Raw genomic sequence first — 20,240 nt, 5'->3', positions numbered from 1 at the left:
TCAAAAAAACTGCATACAGGTCAGTTTGTGTGGCACTCTCAGCGGAAGGGGGGGGGGGCGGCTGTACTTTATTCATCTGTTTATCAGGAAGGAAAATAAATCAGTGCGCTCCGCGTGCAGTGCTCACATTTTGTTGCCTTGGGCTCCGGGCAAAAAATCGAGCGTAGGGTTCATGCGGCCCCTCCTTCATCATAATCATTCCATGTGGCCCTCCTCTGCAAAAGGTTGGACAACCCTGATTTAAATCGACATCTACCAGTTTAAATCGATGATATGTCGAATTAAATCGGTAGAAGTCAATTTCCGTGTTTAAAGTTTCTAGCAACTCAAATTGATATATACCTATTTAAATCGACATCATCGATTTAGCTCATTAACATATTCAAAATGCCGATTTCGGTGATGATTGACATGTGAAGATACATCACGTGCAATCACCTGACAAGGCGCGCGAATAATGAAATAGTTCCAAAATTACGAAGCTAACAAGCTAGCACGGGTGTTCATCATGATTATGTCAATGGTAATTATGAACAATTATACTTGCAAAAAGATTTCGGTGTAACAATAAGGCTGAAAAACTGATATGTCAATGACGTGCAATTATCTCAATGCAAACTGGGCTTGTCTACTCAAACACGTGGAGCTATAGTATAGGAATACACATGCAACTGCATAGGCCCACAGTACGTACACAGATGCAATTACCTCTTCCAGTTACACCATAAACAAAGATGATATTGTTCTGCAGTGAGGCCTACTGTAAGGTTACGTTTTACTGTAGCTAAATATATACCCAGGGGATTAACAATTACAGGATTCAAGCTCAAATCATACCTTCCACTGTGCTCGTGTTTATTTTCAATTATTCGCGCGCCTTGTCAGGTGACTTCACGTGATGTATCTCCACATGTCAATCATCACCTAAATCGGGATTTGGAATATGTTAATGAGCTTAATCGATGATATGTTGATTTAAATAGGAATATATAAATTAAAGAACGTTAATTTTTTTAACAGGAAACCTACAAGCAGTGACACATTATTTAGCAGAGAAACTCAGAAAGGCAACCAATGTTAGCAATGTAGCCAATTTGTGCCTAGCTATGTTTATAATAGTTTGTACTGGTTTTAACCCCCCCCCCCCCACTTTTTGAAGAGGGGGGGTTGGCCCACACAATCACCCCCCCCTAGTTTTAGCCAGTAATGTTCTGTTATAGCCTATATGTTATGTGCTCCAAATGGCATAATAAATCAAATTATTGAATTTGAAATTGTTAAAGTCATTTCAACCTTTTACCTGGTAGGCTACATCAACAATTAACGACCGAAAACCGAGTTAGAATTGACCCACACATTATTTCTAGCCCCTTTCCCCCACCTTGCGCATTGGAACTTGTAGCTCATAGCGCTAACTTCACCCCACAACAGACATACACAAAATAACGTTTTGTTGCTGTTGAATAGCTTTGGAACTGTATACACTTGCCAACTTCAACGAGGTGAAGGAAGGAAAAGAAAAAGAAGAACGAGAGAAAAGGAGAAAAGGATGGAGTAGAAAATACGGCAAGAAAACGGGGAGAGAAAGAGGAACAGTGACAAAATTATTCGAATTTGTAAGCATACAGCAGATATCACATCATATCAGTGAGCATGAAAATGGCGTTCCACGATAAACAGCCTCCAAACCATGGGCGCAGATCCTGGTGAAGACAGCGGGACGCGTCCCCACCAACTTTTTCAGTAGTGGGGACATGATATACCGTGTCCCCACCAATTTGTCTTGACCAATAGCTGCATTTCAAGTTCCCCTGTATTGAACTTTGGCGCAGTTTGATCCAGCATTGTGCAAATGACATGCAGCAGTTCTCATTTTATTGTATTTTATCCACAGTTGTTAAATATAGGACGGAAATCGCATTTGCGGCAGTCTATATTTGTTTTCTGGGAGAGGACCCCAGACCCATCGTATATACAAAAGTCTACTTGGATTATTTGTCCCCTGATTTTCTTTCTGCAGACGCCCATGTATTTCTCCAAACTAAATTTCTCAGCCATGAGATCTAAAACTTAAGGAGGTTTAGGAGCATCATTAGGTCTGGGAAGTGTTATTTCCGGCGATCTGGGAGGTATATTTGCCCAAAAAAATATACGCTACGCGCGAACCCATGGTCGCGCTCCGCTTAGATAGTATCAGAGAGCATACACGCGTCCCCACCATTATCCAAGACTGATCTGCGCCCATTCTCAAAACTGTCGATGTGTGTAGTGTTCGGTTATGAAAACATCTGGTATATTTTTATTTCCTTCAACGAAATTTTTTAATTGCCGTCTGAATTTTCGAAAATTCCCTAACCAACATTCTCCATCATACTTCATCATACTCGTGCAATTTTGACCCGTCTGTTAGGGTTTGAAGGAGGTTTTTCTATATCGGTTGTCCAAAGATGATATTTTGTGCAACATTATGGGTATGTTTTGAAGTGAATTTATTCACGAGAATTGTGAATTTTCAAATTCTGAACAGTGGGGCTGACGGATACTGTGGGCCGCGATGAAGAATCACCTACAAAAGCAATGATCAACAGGATATGTGATGAAGTCGAATATGATGTGTGACTGGTGACAATCATCAAAAAGGTTATAGATGAGAAAAAAAGTATTTGGAAATACTTGGTTCTCAGGCAAAAGTGTACATATGGTTGGTCAGTTTCAAGCCCGAGAAGTGCCATTTCCGGTGATCCGGGGGTACCAAAACCAGAAATTTGCTTGTATGCTGCACGCCAACCAATGGTGGCGCTCCGCTTAGATAGTGATACGCGCGCCCCGGGTTAGAAAATCCTGCATACGCCCCTGGTTATATGCAGCTTTTCAAGGCCTGGGCAGTGCCATTAACTGCAATCTGGGAGGCAATATTTGCCAAAAGATTCTTGTGCACTTCGCGCCAACTTATGGTCGCGCTCCACTTAGATAGTGAGCCAGCAGTTATGACTTTTTATTTCATCAATGGCCTGCAACCCCCCACTTCTGACAAGAAATCTCCGCCACTGATTGTATCAACAGTGTGTAATATGCATGTGCCGGGTTTATGTACTTTGTTTTCTGCTCTTTCTATTTTTAGTTTTCATGTTGATGTTTTAATAAACTGGAATATCATCAGTGTAAAGGAATCTAACTGACACCATTTCTGAGTCTGTTTATACTACTACAGACACGTCCCTCACCTTTTGAAAGGGTGGGACACGATATCAAGTGACTGAATTGTGAAGGCGCTAGACATATCGGGCTCATAATGACTCGTTTATATCCCAAAAGGAGCTCAAGCATTGTCCTATGAGATAAGTAGTTATTAATATTTTATTCTCATCTGCGCAACCCCCTGAAGAAATATAAAACTTTTCAATTGGGTTGAAATAAGAATTACAGATTTCATTTACCGCGCCTTTACACCACTGAGGCTATATGCTAAGCCAGCAGATAAATCCCGCAGCATCTCCTGTCCAGTTTATTATTTTGCATATTTTATATTATGCTGTATTATCACGTACAAGCAATATAACACTACATGTTAATTATATTGTACATTCAGTTTGGTTAGCAATGCCACTCATGATAGTTTTAAGTGTTTTTGAGATAATTATATATTTCATACGAGTTTTGATAATGGGGTGCTTGGGTGTTAAACTGCTAGTCATGTTGTTGTTAAAACCATGTTAATCATTATACCTCAAGATCTAGTTTAGTAGTTCTGTTCTACTGATGCTAAGTACAGGGCCGTATAGCCTGCCGGGTGTGCGGGTGGGGAGTGGGGGGGGGGGGTAACTGTCCCTGTGAGATTTCCTAAATACGATAATGTGAACGGCTGGACAATATGCACTATTTTTTAGCGAAATGTTCCTATAATTTCTTCTGATTTGAGTAGTCAGTAATGTGCAACCTCAAGATTCTAGGCACGCATTGTAGGAATTGCGTTGAAACAAAACACAAGGTTTATTTTAACCGCTCATCACGTATTTGCACGATCGCGGATGCGATGATCGTGCGTTTGTTTGGTTTCACGAGTTTGGTTGCAACAATTAACGTAGAGAACTCCTCAGATTTTGAACAGTGTAGCAGTCTAATGTGATTAATAATGTAATGATAATGTAATAAATACATTACGTCTATACGTTTTATATAGCCTATCAGTTTCATTGTTAGCCTATATGTCAGTGCCACGATCTTATAACTAAGATTTTTGAGGCACTGTCCCATATACGACCCACCCACTCATTTGTCCCCCTTTTTTACGCAGTAGATCAAGCGTTGGCATATAAGACAAGTAATTATAACAATTATAACAATTAATTTTACACCTAAATTCCCTGTATAGCAAAGTTCCCCTCAGTACATAATATGCTACAGGTTTTATATCTTCAATTTGGCAAAGTTGACTTGCTTGACGGGCACCATGCACCTTTAAAACAAGGGAATTAACTTGGTGAGGGGGTTGTGATAAGCTTCGTGCATCCTCTTCATGTTGTATGAATTTGGGAGCGAAAGGATGTCCCGTTTTCCCGTGGGGAGGGGGGGGGGCGGAAACTTTGTCGACCTCTCAGTGATCACGGACTTAAGGTTTTTTTATAATCGTTTTACGTGCAAAGTCAATGGGTGTAAAATTGGCAAAGTTGACTTGCTTGACGGGCCCCTTGCACCTTTAATAAAGGTAAATAGCCCGGTGAGGGGGTTGTGATAAATTTCGTATACCTCCATGTATTTGGGAGCGAAAGGATGTTGCGTTTCTTTTCTCGTGGGGCGGAAACTTTGTCAACCTCTCAGTGATCACGGACTTAGTCGTTTTCGAAAAGATTTAGCCCTCGAAAGCGCTATAGCCCCCTCTCAAGTCTTTAAAGTGAACTATATCAGTTTACATGTACAACGTATCAGTTTACATGTACAACGTATCGGTTTAAATGTACCGAGTATCACTTTACATGTGCCCTGAGCCTTTTGGCGTTCCATAGTTAATGGCTATTTAGACAGGATACGCACATGTCCACCGCAGAAACTACTTGCTGTTAATGTTATGGCCACTGCGCGGGGAATTTTGTAACGTGAGAAGTAACACCAAATATTATACGGAGGGGTTATTTGACAGCAGTCACAAATCACAGGAATTACTGAATCAACAAGATCGTACGTTTCGAGCAGTGTACTGAATGTGACCATCATGTTTTATTGCAGACTAAGTTTTCTACAAACTGAATTCTATAATATTGGACTTAGCCTAAGTTTTTCCCCAATGATTACTGGTTAGGCATATAGTTTATGCTGGTCTTACTCTAGTCTTACTTAGCCTAAGTTAGCTGCAACGTCCTGTTAACATTTCTGATTTCAGTATTATGCCTAGGCGTACTAACGTTACAGTACTAGCCTAAATGTATTTGGCTAGGCCTACATCTGCAATACTCATATAAGGCCAAGCTTTTGCCAACTCGTACTTACCACAGGCTTGGGTTGATTATACGTGAAATGTAATTGATTGCTTTTGCTCTTATGATTACAACTAAAAATCAAAGTAATTGATAACGATTACTTGGACATGTAATAATGATTACAATTATGATTATTTTATGATTAAATGATTCAAAGTGGCTATTCTTACGACTAGTTGTAAGAATAATTTCCGACTACGCATGCGCAGTTGCTATTTTCATGACCAGGAGTACTATTTTTACGACGAGGAGTAACAATAATTTGCGGTTAGGGTTAGGGTAAGGGTTAGGATTGAGGTTTAGGGTTATGTTTAGGGTTAGGGTTACCCCTACTACATGGCAGTTGCTTTATTTACTTTACTGCACTTGAATTTGCCTTTGTCGTAAGAATAGTTTATAAATAATTGTTACGACTCGTCGTAAGAATAGCCACGGCCTAAATGATTTTTCTGACTGGTTGTGAAGGATATAAAGGTCTAGAGCTCATTGTTTGTTTGCCTAGATGTTCCCCATGTCTTTACATGTAGAAAGCTCTTAACTACTTAACAGGAATGGCAACATTTTTTTTAGATATTCGTTGTTTAGTGTTTAATGACAATGACATCAATAGCTCATTTACATGTCCTGTGCCCAAAATTGAAATCAATGGAAATTCATATGTTAAAATTGCAGTTCAAATGAAGGGAAACAAAAACTTGCAAGGTTAGAGTAAAGTGATGTGCAAAGAGTAATACAAGGCAAATAATAATAATGGCAACTGCGAATAGAGAAATGCCTTTTACTTTGTGCAAACTTACCACAATCCCAATACTTTTAAATGTTAGAAAAGTAAATCTAGTATTAGGCAACTGTACAAAACAAGTTAATTATTGGTGAGAGAGGCTGAACCCTCAATTATAACAAAGAAACATACCACATTGATGAGGAATATCTACAACAATAGCATATAATTTTTTATGTCATAGAAAACCAAACCTGCTTTAAGTCACTGAAGTTGGCATGTTAAAAAGTTCAAGTACACTACAATTTAACTTCAAAGCTTTGACTGAATCAAATTATCCAAAGTTTCCAAGTGCATGAAAGTATCAACAAAAAAGAAAGAAAGAAAAGAGAAGCCATAATCTTTGTGTGCACTGGCTAGTTTTAAGTTTTTATATCATCCATCACTAACAATGTATACCCTTGAAAGGAAGTATCATGAAGAATGGAACTTACAGCCTAATCTAGATATAACCTTCTCATGCTTCCTTAAGGAATATCATCATTGTCTACATTAATGAAGGTTGAAGAACAAGAAATGGAAAAACACAAAGTAGTTTTAATAAACAATAGTAATAATTCTCCTTTTGTAACCATTGCCAACGTCTTTGATCACAAAGTTTTACGGCAAAGTTTTGCCAGTATTAAAGATGAAAATATACTTCTACATTGACCCATTACTGGTTGATGGTCACCCAAATTCCTGCCAATATGCTATATTCTTGTGATTGGTATTACAATTCAAATAAATATGCAATTGGTATTACAATACTAGTAAATATACAGTATTCTTGTGAGTGGTATTACATTTCCAGTAAATATGCAATATTCTTGTGATTGGTATTACAATTCAAATAAATAAGCAATTGGTATTACAATACTAGTAAATATGCAGTATTCTTGTGATTGGTATTACAATTCCAGTAAATATGCAATATTCTTGTGATTGTTATTACAGTTCTAGTAAATATGCAATATTCTCATGGTTGGTATTAAAATTCCAGTAAATATGCAATATTTCCTGTGATTGTTATTACAGCTCTAGTAACATGATTGGTATTACAATCCAAGTATATATGCAATATTCTCTTGATTGGTGTTACAAGTCAAGTAAATATACAGTTTTCTTGTGATTGTCATTACAGCTCTAGTAACATGATTGGTATTACAATCCAAGTATATGCAATATTCTCTTGATTGGTGTTACAAGTCAAGTAAATATGTACAGTTTTCTTGTGATTGTTGTTACAGATCTAGTAACATGATTGGTATTACAATCCAAGTACATATGCAATATTCTCTTGATTGTTGTTACAAGTCAAGTAAATATACAGTTTTCTTGTGATTGTCATTACAGCTCTAGTAACATGATTGGTATTACAATCCAAGTATATGCAATATTCTCTTGATTGGTGTTACAAGTCAAGTAAATATGTACAGTTTTCTTGTGATTGTTGTTACAGCTCTAGTAACATGATTGGTATTGCAATCCAAGTACATATGCAATATTCTCTTGATTGTTGTTACAAGTCAAGTAAATATACAGTTTTCTTGTGATTGTTATTACAGATCTAGTAACATGATTGGTATTACAATCCAAGTATATATGCAATATTCTCTTGATTGGTGTTACAAGTCAAGTAAATATACAGTTTTCTTGTGATTGTTATTACAGCTCTAGTAACATGATTGGTATTGCAATCCAAGTATATATGCAATATTCTCTTGATTGTTGTTACAAGTCAAGTAAATATACAGTTTTCTTGTGATTGTTGTTACAGCTCTAGTAACATGATTGGTAAATATTGCAATCCAAGTATATATGCAATATTCTCTTGATTGGTGTTACAAGTCAAGTAAATGTACAGTTTTCTTGTGATTGGTCCTCATCAAAATGTTCACGTAAATTATTGAGGCCTTCCCTGCTTGTTTTGGATTGTCACAGAGTGATAGTGTAAAGTATAACTTGTTGTCAAACATGTACCTTCCTTGCCCATCGTGAACATTTTCATCTTCTAATATCATGTGAATAGACATTTCTTGTACAAGTACTAATCAAATTTGGGTGACTCTGCAACAGTTTTGACATACACTGCACAGATCAAACTAGGCTACTAATGCAACAATCTTCCTACGGCACAGGGGTGCACAGCACTTATTTAGGGGGCACAGTGATTATTTGTGAATGCCATCCTGGGGGAGGGGTGTCCCCCTCCTTTTTGAGAAATTTTTGATTACTTAAGGGTCCTTAGATGCAATCTGGTGCTATATTTTGCAACTTGACATTTAACTTTATAATCAAGAGGTTTAAGGCTTTGTCTGTGCGATATTTATGTCTTTAATTAAAAAAGTTATACCAAAAAAAGGATATATAACCTTTGCTTTGATAATGTTTCAAATAATTAGGGGCCATAAAATGCAATTTGGTGCTATCTGTTGATTATCCATTTGGAGAGCAAAAAGATGTTTTCCACTTGAATAGTTGGGGCGGAATCATACATATGTCAGCCCCTCCATATATATCAAGAGGGTTTGGGGAAAGTTACAACTTGAAGAAGAGTGTTGAAAATTTAAATTTAAATTCAAGCAGGGTAGTAGGGAAGTGCAAGCACTCGCGGTTCACGCTGGGGCCTAGAGCTGTGACCTTGTTAGTGAGTTGCTAATTAAGGCCAACTGGTTATTGTGATGGTCGGTGGAAAGAAGTTTAACTGATGAACATAATATGTTTCGTTCTTTGTAAAAAAAAGTTTTTGAGTATTTTATTAACACTACAACTTGCATCTGGGGGGCACTTGGGGAGCACAATTTTTTTTGGGAGGGCACGTGCCCCCAGGCCCTCCACCTTTGCCACTGCTTGTAACTTATGTGATGTCACGTAAATTGGAAAGTTTATGTGTGTTTTGCTTACCAACAAAATGTAATGATCATTTGTATTGATCATGAGGTTCAACAAGTATACTATAGTTGCTTTACAACAGAACTGCCTTCATTTTATGTGATGCCTATGGTTTGTAGAAAAACTCTCTGTGAATTTTATGCCACTTGAGTAACACCATTGTTTTGGTATTTGTCTTTCATATTTGTTAAACTATAAGGAGCTGTTATGTAACAAACTTAAGAATTTATTTCCAGATAGTCATAGTTATAGTTAAATAGCAGATTACTTAGACTAATTATCCTAAAGTTTTCAAGTCTAAAATTTATCTGTATTTATATATATCTGTAAATCACTGTATTTTTAAAAACCTTGTAAACATGATACCTCAAGAAAAGAATCATGGGCAGACCTCATATTTAGTGTGCAGGAGTATCATATTGTGTTAAAAGAGCCTATTGTTTTTGGTGTAGGTCAAAGGTCATTTGGGGTCACCAGTGGTCAAATTGTGGAAACCTTGTAAACAAGATATCTCAAGGGAATCATGGGCAGACCTCACATTGAATACAAGAAGCCTATTGTTTGAAGGAGGTCATATGGGGTCACCTGGGGTCAAATTGAGAAAATGTTGTAAACATGGTATCTTAATGTAGGAAGCTTGTGCAGATCTCATACTTGATATGAAGGTGTATAACATTGAGTAAAAGAAGCCTATTGATTTTGGTGGAGGACAAGAGGTCAAATTGTAAAAGACTTGTCAATATGATATTGGAAGAAGGGAACTCTGGACAGATCTATTTTGGTTTGTTGATGTACCATATCAAATTTAAGAAGCCTATTATTGCTTTAGGTGGAGTTCAAATGTCATTTGAAGTCAACAAATGCCATACATTTACTTCACCACCCTCTTACCTGTCTCTCTACACTAACATGCCTTCCTCAACATAATATCCCAAGGGAAGCTTATGTACTCTTTGACTTGACATAAAAAACAAATATGTTGTAAGTACACATGTTGGAACATAGGGTTGTACATGTGAGCAGATGTCTAAAGGAATCAGTGTCAGTACATGATTACCATGCTATGTACAGCTATGTATTCAAGACAGACAATGTACTGGAGTACTAAACGACAGTCATATTGCAGATATTAAACATTTTCATGTCATCAAGGAACTGACTGGGTACAATCTAAGACTAAGTAAAATGGTTACTAAGTTAAAATGTTCTTTAAATGTTAGCAATTGGCTAGAAATTAATCAAAGTTATTTTGTGTGAAGTCCCATCCAGTGTCCCTGGAAAGACAGAAACCAGCATCATGCTTTATATGGTAGCCTGGTATGTATACTATGTCTGCTGTCACTTTTGACTCACTGATACTCAATTCTCAGTGGCTAGTAGACAGATGGCATGTGGCTCCTCAGATTATAAATTTTGTCTATCAATGTTTGCATCACAACTCTTCACACATCATAGCTATAATATAGCTAGTGATACATAGTGTCAGAGCACACTTGATGTAAGTCAAGTTTTTCTCTATTTTCTTTAATTTCTACAGAATTAATTGAGGAACATGACTGACAAAGTGCTAGTTCTAGGTGGAGGTGGAAGAGAACATGCCATTGCTTGGAAGCTTGCCCAGTCTTGTTTGGTTGGTGAGGTCATGGTAACTCCAGGAAATGCTGGTACAGCTTCAATTAATAAAGTCAGAAATGTTGGTAAGTGTAGTAATTAAGATGAATGGATTATTAAAACTTGGTGATGGCTTGAACTGCTTCACTGTTCTACTGTACACCACATAATGTTCACGCTTCTACATTAGATACTGGTAAAACAAAATGGACGTGTACATGATGAGACATAGATTTTTCATGACAATCCTGACATGCACCCAGGTGTATAGCAAGACTTTGTGGTGTGAGGGGCAAAGACAAATTGCTATCCCATTTTGAGAGTCAGATAATTAAAGTTAAATTAACACTTGTTTTTATATGACTTTTTTGACACAATATTAGCTCTGCAGTAAACCTCAGGAAATGTAATGAAAAATAGAACTAAAATTCACAATATCATGCAAATCCTACATCCCAAAAATCAATGATTTGTCAAGAACAAACATTTTCTTACTACAAATAATACAACAAAGAGGGTTCATGGATTTGCAGATTTTATCTCCATGACCTAACCATCAATGTTGTTTCATGTAATGCATCAAATGTTGGTCAATTTCACCTCTGACCTACACTCCTTTCAGCCTAACCCTCAACAACCAAAAGGAAATATTCTAGTATTTGTCTCTTCATTCTCTACATATTATGTGGTTTAATTGCTTTATGATTCCTCGCTGGCAGCATAGGGAATCTGTGCAATGGTGATAGTGTGTGTATGTGTTTGTGTGTGTCAAAGGTCATTTGTGGTCAACAGGGCAATATGTGAATATATTAAAAGTGCTATATCTCCAGAACTAGAATATGAAAGGAGCCCATATGCATGGTATGATAGCCTTTGTGTGTTGTATAGTTTATACACAATTTGATGTAGGTCAGATTAATTTAAGGTCACCAGGTGTAATAATTTGAACACTATGTAAAAACGGTATTTCCAGGAAGAAAACTGCAGTAGCTGGTATGTATGGCTATGGCTTCTCTATACTGAGAACAAGAACCAACCCTATTGTGTTTAGTGGAGGATACGTGCCATTTGAGGTTACACTCTGAAAATTTTAAACATGCATGGCATCATAAGATTGACAGTTTCATGGAATATTATATTGGCAAATGACATTGCATTCAAGATGGCGTATGCAGAGATGCCAACCAGTATGATTTTATCGTATTTAGTACTATAAAACAAGTGAAATACGATAATATGATGTTGCTTCTTGAAATACGATTTTTCATCTTTCAAAAAAAAATAAACAATAGAAATAATTTTTTTTCTTTAAAGGAAGCGGAATCGCATAGAAACATGTACAAGTAACCCCCCAAACCCCGACAAACACGTTGAGCAACGAGCCTACATGGGCGGGAAATACGCGGAATCAGCAGCTTTACAATTTTCTCATTAAATGTTAGTGAAAAAGCAAACATTTTACTTGCCCGTTCTTACCAGTAAAACATTTTTCTGACATTTTACTGGCCCAGGGCCAACGGGCCAGTGGTAGTGTCGAGTTATTGTGAAAATCTGATTTTTCTCTCCAAAATCTGATTTTTTAGGATATTCAGTCTGTTTTTTTGTGTCAAGAGGTTGGCAGTTCTGCATATGTGGGGGTGTATGTGTGTGAGTCCGTTTGAGACGCCCAGCTTGTAAACACGATATCTCAAGAAGGGAAGGTCAGACCAATTTCATATTTGGTGTGTAGAAGAACCACATTAAGTATAAGAAGCCTCTTGTTTGTGGTGAAGGTCAAAGGTTATTTGGGGTCACCAGGGGTCAATTTGCGAAAACCTTGTAAGCATGATATCTGAAGAAGGGAAAGTCAGACCAATTTCATATTTGATGTGTAGACTTACCACATTGTGTTAAAGAAGCCTATTGTTTTTGGTGGAGGGCAAAGGTCATTTGGGGTCACCAGGAGTCAAATTGTGAAAACCTTGTAATCATGATATCTCAATACTGGAAGCTTAGCTGACCTCTAATTTAGTGTGTAGAAGTACCACATTGAGTTAAAGAAGCCTATTGTTTTTGGTGGAGGTCAAAGGTCAATTGGGGTCATCATAGGTCAAATCGTGAAACCCTTGTAAACATGTACACCCTCACTATGTATTACATCAGATTCATGAAGAAAACTGCTCATGTTACATCATCGAAACCACAATGCATTTTTGCATTCTGGTTATGAACCTAATTAGTAATTCTTGAGAGTTTTACACCATCATCAGTGTAATATTTCATTGCTCTCACTGTCTTGGTAGACATCCTTGCTCTCATCATACTTCTTTAGTAATCTTGGTACTGGTTTAAGATGCCGCTTAAGATGTCATTAGTATCTATGTTAAGCCAGAAATTACTGCACAATATCTGAATTATCAATATTAAAGACCTCAGGGATTTATTAGACACAGAACACTGACCTAATCCCATTACAGCTGTCCTTATCACTGCTTATTTCAACAAGTACATTTTATGACAGATATTGTCCAAATATTTTCCCAAATATGGTGCTGTTGGAGTCATTTGAAGTCAACAGCAATCAAAGTCTGGACACCTTGTAAGCTGCTTTCAGGGTAACCATATATTTGATGAATGACTTGTCAGGATTTGATCTTTTCTCTTTTAATTGCCTGAGAGGATTTTCCACTCATGACTGTTATAGGTCATCATCTTTCAAAAGGTTAATACTGTACCTTACTGTACCTTTGCAATATTCATGATATCTGGAAGTCTTTTTCTGATGTTCTGGTACATTTTCCTGTTCCTTTATCAATCAACAGTATAAACTTATAAGGTAATGAATCACTAATCCTGTTGGCTATCTGGTTCCTACATGATGATGCGCCAAATCTAGCTAAAAACCAATGACATATGGCGTCATCAGTCATGCAGGCACAAGGTTTGTTGGTCAGGCACCTACACACCAAGTTTGAACTTGATCTGACTTACAATGCATACTTAAACCAATCTTAAATGTTGCTGTTATTCTTTTGTAATTAGCACATTGCAAATTATTTTCTTTATTTCTTTTCCTTTCTGTATTGTAAGGGGTCAGACTTGAAAAGCTTTGCTTATTCTGACTCCTCTACCCATCATATGTATATACTGATTATTGCATATCATTTAATATATATAAGTACAGTATATTAATTTAATAATAATCGTGTTATTAAATATAAATTAATGATGATGGTACAAATAAACTTGAACTTGAACATGGAGTTTGGGACACACTTTTTCACACAATTTAGGCCAAATTAACCTTTGTCTTCGACCCTAAACACCAGAATTCCACTGTTTTAAATTTGGTCTCATTCTCTACATGTGGTGTGGTTTAATGCCATTTCCTACATATTGACAAGCAGAAAATAGGTAACAACCAATTTTAGGTTTTGACTTCTGACCTTAGAACATATGATGTCATCCATCTATGCAGTCATCAATCTTGCAGGCATAAGTTTACGTGATCAGGGGCCGACCCACCAAGTTCGACTCGACCCATAACAACCACATATTAGTACAATTTAAAATTGCCCGTCCTCAAATATCTTGTGGTTTAATGACTTTTTGCAACATACTGACCAGCGAGTAATGCCTAAAAAACTGTTTTCTAGGTATTTGACTTTTGACCTTTTATGTCACCAATCACACAGGCAAAAGTTTTCATTGTCAACCAACTTTGAGGACCAGAAGGTTGTTGTTTTTGCAGATCAAATAGGCTAATGCCATTTCAGGTCATATTTCAAATCTTGAGAGCAGTGCTACATTGAATGTTTTCTTATAAACTGTTGCACCAGATCTCTATTAAAGCTTGTTGGTTTTCTGGTTGTGTAATGGATCCTTGATAAAGGAGGTTTAATGGTACCAGTCAAGGAGTCAATGCATAACAGGGAAAGTCTGTCCTCAAGTATTTTACACCTAGAACTTTAGAAGGAAGATGACATAAATACAAATATTTTAAAACTATAAAAATAAAAGTAATGAATGTCTTGATTGTATGCTGTAAAGCATGGTAATGGTCACAGATAGGTTTGGTATGTCTCCAATATTCTCCCACAAGAAAGGTGCAATTGGGAAAAGTACTTTCCCTGGATAAAGTGTGTTTAATAATGCGATGAACAGTTAACATCAAGAACTAGTCGTTTCAGGCAGAGTTCTTATTAGTTAATGCTTGTAAAGCTTTATATTGAGGTAATTAATTATAATTACCTATAGCACCTTAAAGATAATTACCTTATAGCACCTTAAAGATGGAAAGCACTGAAGCAGTACCTTGTAAATGGAATCATGCTTTTATTGGTAGCCAATGAAGTTTTTATAAGATTGGAGTGAAATAATGTCCTTTGACTATAACACCATGCTGCTTTAATGCATATTACTGTACCTGATTGCTCCATGATTACAATAGAACAATTTCAAAATGTTGAACCTAGCATCTGCCTTTATATAACTTTTACCAACTACATAATTAATACTTGTTACAGATGCACCTGATGGTGATTTCCAGCAGCTTGCTTCTTGGTGTCACACCAATCAAATTAATCTAGTTGTGGTGGGTCCTGAATCTCCATTAGCTGCTGGTGTGGTGGATGTGCTCAATGCTGCAGGTGTACCTTGCTTTGGACCCACAAAGGCAGCAGCAGAACTGGAAGCCAGCAAAGCCTTCTCTAAAGCCTTTATGGACAAATATGAGATACCAACAGCAAAATGGAAAACGTTTGCTGATGTAAAAGCAGCATGTAAGCACATCAATAGGTAAGTTAGCACTTCAGTAGGCAACCAGTACATCAATAGGTAATTCAGCACTTCAGTATGTCAGTACAACATGAGTAAGTCAGCACTTCATTAGGTCTGTCAGTACATCAATAAGTAAATCAGCTCTTCATTAGGTATGACAGTACATCAATAGGTAAGTCAGCACTTCAGTAGGTAATCAGTACATCAATGGGTAATTCAGCACTTCAGTATGTCAGTACAACATGAGTTAGTCAGCACTTCATTAGGTCTGTCAGTTCTTCAATCAGCACTTCATTAGGTATGACAGTACATCAATAGGTAAGTCAGCACTTCAGTAGGTAATCAGTACATCAATGGGTAATTCAGCACTTCAGTATGTCAGTACAACATGAGTAAGTCAGCACTTCATTAGGTCTGTCAGTTCTTCAATACGTAAATCAGCACTTCATTAGGTATGACAGTACATCAATAGGTAAGTCAGCACTTCAGTAGGTAATCAGTACATCAATAGGTAATTCAGCACTTCAGTATGTCAGTACAACATGAGTTAGTCAGCACTTCATTAGGTCTGGCAGTTCTTCAATACGTAAATCAGCACTTCATTAGGTATGACAGTACATCAATAGGTAAGTCAGCACTTCAGTAGGCAAATTAGTACATCAATAGGTAATTCAGCACTTCAGTATGTCAGTACAACATGAGTAAGTCAGCACTTCATTAGGTCTGTCAGTTCTTCAATACGTAAATCAGCACTTCATTAGGTATGACAGTACATCAATAGGTAAGTCAGCACTTCAGTAGGTAATCAGTACATCAATAGGTAATTCAGCACTTCAGTATGTCAGTACAACATGAGTTAGTCAGCACTTCATTAGGTCTGTCAGTTCTTCAATCAGCACTTCATTAGGTATGACAGTACATCAATAGGTAAGTCAGCACTTCAGTAGGTAATCAGTACATCAATGGGTAATTCAGCACTTCAGTATGTCAGTACAACATGAGTAAGTCAGCACTTCATTAGGTCTGTCAGTTCTTCAATACGTAAATCAGCACTTCATTAGGTATGACAGTACATCAATAGGTAAGTCAGCACTTCAGTAGGTAATCAGTACATCAATAGGTAATTCAGCACTTCAGTATGTCAGTACAACATGAGTTAGTCAGCACTTCATTAGGTCTGTCAGTTCTTCAATACGTAAATCAGCACTTCATTAGGTATGACAGTACATCAATAGGTAAGTCAGCACTTCAGTAGGTAATCAGTACATCAATAGGTAATTCAGCACTTCAGTATGTCAGTACAACATGAGTTAGTCAGCACTTCATTAGGTCTGTCAGTTCTTCAATACGTAAATCAGCACTTCATTAGGTATGACAGTACATCAATAGGTAAGTCAGCACTTCAGTAGGCAAATTAGTACATCAATAGGTAATTCAGCACTTCAGTATGTCAGTACAACATGAGTTAGTCAGCACTTCATTAGGTCTGTCAGTTCTTCAATCAGCACTTCATTAGGTATGACAGTACATCAATAGGTAAGTCAGCACTTCAGTAGGTAATCAGTACATCAATGGGTAATTCAGCACTTCAGTATGTCAGTACAACATGAGTAAGTCAGCACTTCATTAGGTCTGTCAGTTCTTCAATACGTAAATCAGCACTTCATTAGGTATGACAGTACATCAATAGGTAAGTCAGCACTTCAGTAGGTAATCAGTACATCAATAGGTAATTCAGCACTTCAGTATGTCAGTACAACATGAGTTAGTCAGCACTTCATTAGGTCTGTCAGTTCTTCAATACGTAAATCAGCACTTCATTAGGTATGACAGTACATCAATAGGTAAGTCAGCACTTCAGTAGGTAATCAGTACATCAATAGGTAATTCAGCACTTCAGTATGTCAGTACAACATGAGTTAGTCAGCACTTCATTAGGTCTGTCAGTTCTTCAATACGTAAATCAGCACTTCATTAGGTATGACAGTACATCAATAGGTAAGTCAGCACTTCAGTAGGCAAATTAGTACATCAATAGGTAATTCAGCACTTCAGTATGTCAGTACAACATGAGTTAGTCAGCACTTCATTAGGTCTGTCAGTTCTTCAATCAGCACTTCATTAGGTCTGTCAGTTCTTCAATCAGCACTTCATTAGGTATGACAGTACATCAATAGGTAAGTCAGCACTTCAGTAGGTAATCAGTACATCAATAGGTAATTCAGCACTTCAGTATGTCAGTACAACATGAGTTAGTCAGCACTTCATTAGGTCTGTCAGTACATCAATAAGTAAATCAGCACTTCATTAGGTCTGTCAGTTCTTCAATACGTAAATCAGCACTTCATTAGGTATGACAGTACATCAATAGGTAAGTCAGCACTTCAGTAGGTAATCAGTACATCAATAGGTAATTCAGCACTTCAGTATGTCAGTACAACATGAGTTAGTCAGCACTTCATTAGGTCTGTCAGTTCTTCAATACGTAAATCAGCTCTTCATTAGGTATGACAGTACATCAAGAAGCAAGCCAAAGAGGCACATAATAGTTCACGTTTAGAATTTGATTCTGCCATTTACAGTATGTTATAAGTAGTTTGAGGTGACTATTGGGGCTGGTCCGTCTTAGTTATTTTATTTTGTTGTCTTTTTGTTGCCTGCAACTGGACATTCAATTTATTTTTCAGTGGAAAATGTTGAAACAGCTTTGAATGATCATTTCATCAGCTGAAATTAACTTTCCCATTTTCATCAAAGTGAGTGTTGATAGTTTTCATGAAAATTATGAAACAGCCATCTGAGAGTTTAGTTCATCATTACATCTTTCCTAATCTGAGAGTCAATATACTTTCATAAAACTTCATCAAGTGGCAGTGGAACAGAGACTTCTATAGTGCAGAAAGTAAGAGGATGCATAGTTTTGTAAATTCTTCTTCTGCCTCACCAATAACAAGCTGCTGTACAGCATGTGTATCATCATGTACTGTATGTATTAGGAAGGAAAGAATTCCATAACATTATGGACCTCACAAAACTGCATTGCTCAAACTGCCTCAAATTCAGTGCTGTAAAAACTAAGGAAGTATTTTCACTTTCACTAATTCTTGATATTTTCATTGTGTTTGTAAGCATTTTCTGTTGCTTCCGTGTGAAAAGTTGTGATATAGTGTCTCGTACAAATCAATACTGAGCCAATTGACTCTGCAAGAATAAAACCAAATTATGCTATCCATTCTGTTAGGCCTTACTAAAGTACCTTTTGGAAATGTTTCCAGTAGTGTGTGCTGAGAATGTCAATTTTCAAAATGCATTTTAGTGCTCCTTACAAGGCTCTTGTGGTCAAAGCTAGTGGACTGGCAGCTGGTAAAGGTGTCGTTGTGGCAAAGACCAAAGAAGAAGCCTGCTCTGCTGTCCAAGATATTCTTCAGGTAAGATCAGCAATATCAATATGAGAGCTGTTTCTGTTGTGTATCAAAGTATGATATCCTTTGCAGTCAGCAAGAACAGTACTTTGTGACAGCTAATAATACCAGCAGCAAGACTTTATTGAATTAATTTCTTACAGTTGAACTGTGTAAAGCAGTGCTCCGTTTTGCAGTAACTATACTGCACTGATTGTTAATCATTCTCCTTTGTTTGCATTGGAAAGCTCTTCAGAAAGTATTAAACTGAATAACAGCAGTGTTGAGGTTATATTTCATTCATTGCCTAGCTTTCAGGAATGTAATGCATTGTTGCGTTCCAGTGGATATGTAGGGCAGTCACATTGAAATGTCTGAAGATTTTGTGGACCGGCTTAGCACTCGAAACTGATACAGTCCAAATGAAAACATGTGAAGAACTAACATGCCATATATACATTACTGAGAGAGACAACATCTTTGCTTGCTAACTCAAAATGGAACCTGTAAAGTCATCACAACAGTATTTCAGCCTTTATGTAGAATTGTAGGACCCCCTATGGGGGAAATATCTAAGAGAATGCACAAAAATGATAGGTTAACAAACATAACTGCTAAAATTTTAAGTGCCTGTTGTGTACCCATTGAAAAAAAAGGTTTTAGAACCTTACGTACTTTTCCACCCCCACCCATCAACTATATCCACCCCTCCTACCCACTTTGCTTCCTATTTCACTGAATAGGAAATGGCCTTACTCTCCAATACGTTACTAGAAATATGTGAAAACAGATTTGGCCTGCAGTAGGAATAACAATTTATATCAACAACCTAATCAAACTTCCAATCAGTAATACTGTTATCGAAAAGTATCGTAGACGTTTCATTTAAAATTGCATGTCCGCATTAGTGAAATACAAGAAGGAGCAGGGATGACAGGTCAAAATTAAAAAAAATTGTTACTACTGTATGTAGTGAAATGTATCTTATGCTGAAATATGCTGTTCCAACTGCTTGCCCCATCATCCAATTTCCATTCCCCCAACTCCAACTGCCAGCATGGAAAAGCTGGTAACTATACCACTGAATATATAACAGGTAGGTTACTTTCTTAGCTGTAAAAAATATTTTGGAATGAACACACATCTAGATCAAAATTGTACAACCGATTGCACTGTTCCCTGTACCAGACAACATTGTTGATCTACCCAGGGATGGGCATGAAATTTTGCAGGCCACAGTGAAATACATGGTTCCCAATTCCTGGGCCTCAAGACTTATATACATTCCAACTCCTGTAAACAAAAATATAAGAGGGCATTCCATGAAGCAGCAAACACTCA

At 37.1% G+C, this 20,240-nt stretch overlaps 1 protein-coding gene across 3 annotated transcripts in view; it reads left to right on the top strand.

Moving 5' to 3' along the window:
• Window positions 1-5,013: 5,013 nt before the first annotated feature.
• Window positions 5,014-20,240, top strand: part of LOC139962595 (trifunctional purine biosynthetic protein adenosine-3-like) — a 46,254-nt gene continuing 31,027 nt past the window's right edge. The window contains exons 1-4 of one of the 3 annotated variants that reach the window (XM_071962721.1): window positions 5,014-5,191; window positions 10,667-10,826; window positions 15,246-15,516; window positions 18,815-18,926. In XM_071962721.1, coding sequence (XP_071818822.1) covers window positions 10,682-10,826; window positions 15,246-15,516; window positions 18,815-18,926 — 528 coding nt within the window. In that variant the 5' untranslated portion in view covers window positions 5,014-5,191; window positions 10,667-10,681. Of the gene's footprint in view, window positions 5,201-10,666; window positions 10,827-15,245; window positions 15,517-18,814; window positions 18,927-20,240 lie in introns of all 3 variants that reach the window. The other 2 variants (XM_071962722.1, XM_071962720.1) reach the window with 2 other exon arrangements.

Source organism: Apostichopus japonicus, chromosome 21 (genome assembly GCF_037975245.1).
Source record: "Apostichopus japonicus isolate 1M-3 chromosome 21, ASM3797524v1, whole genome shotgun sequence".
NCBI classification, from domain to species: Eukaryota; Metazoa; Echinodermata; class Holothuroidea; order Aspidochirotida; family Stichopodidae; genus Apostichopus; species Apostichopus japonicus.
This window is presented reverse-complemented; position numbering and strand designations above follow the sequence as displayed.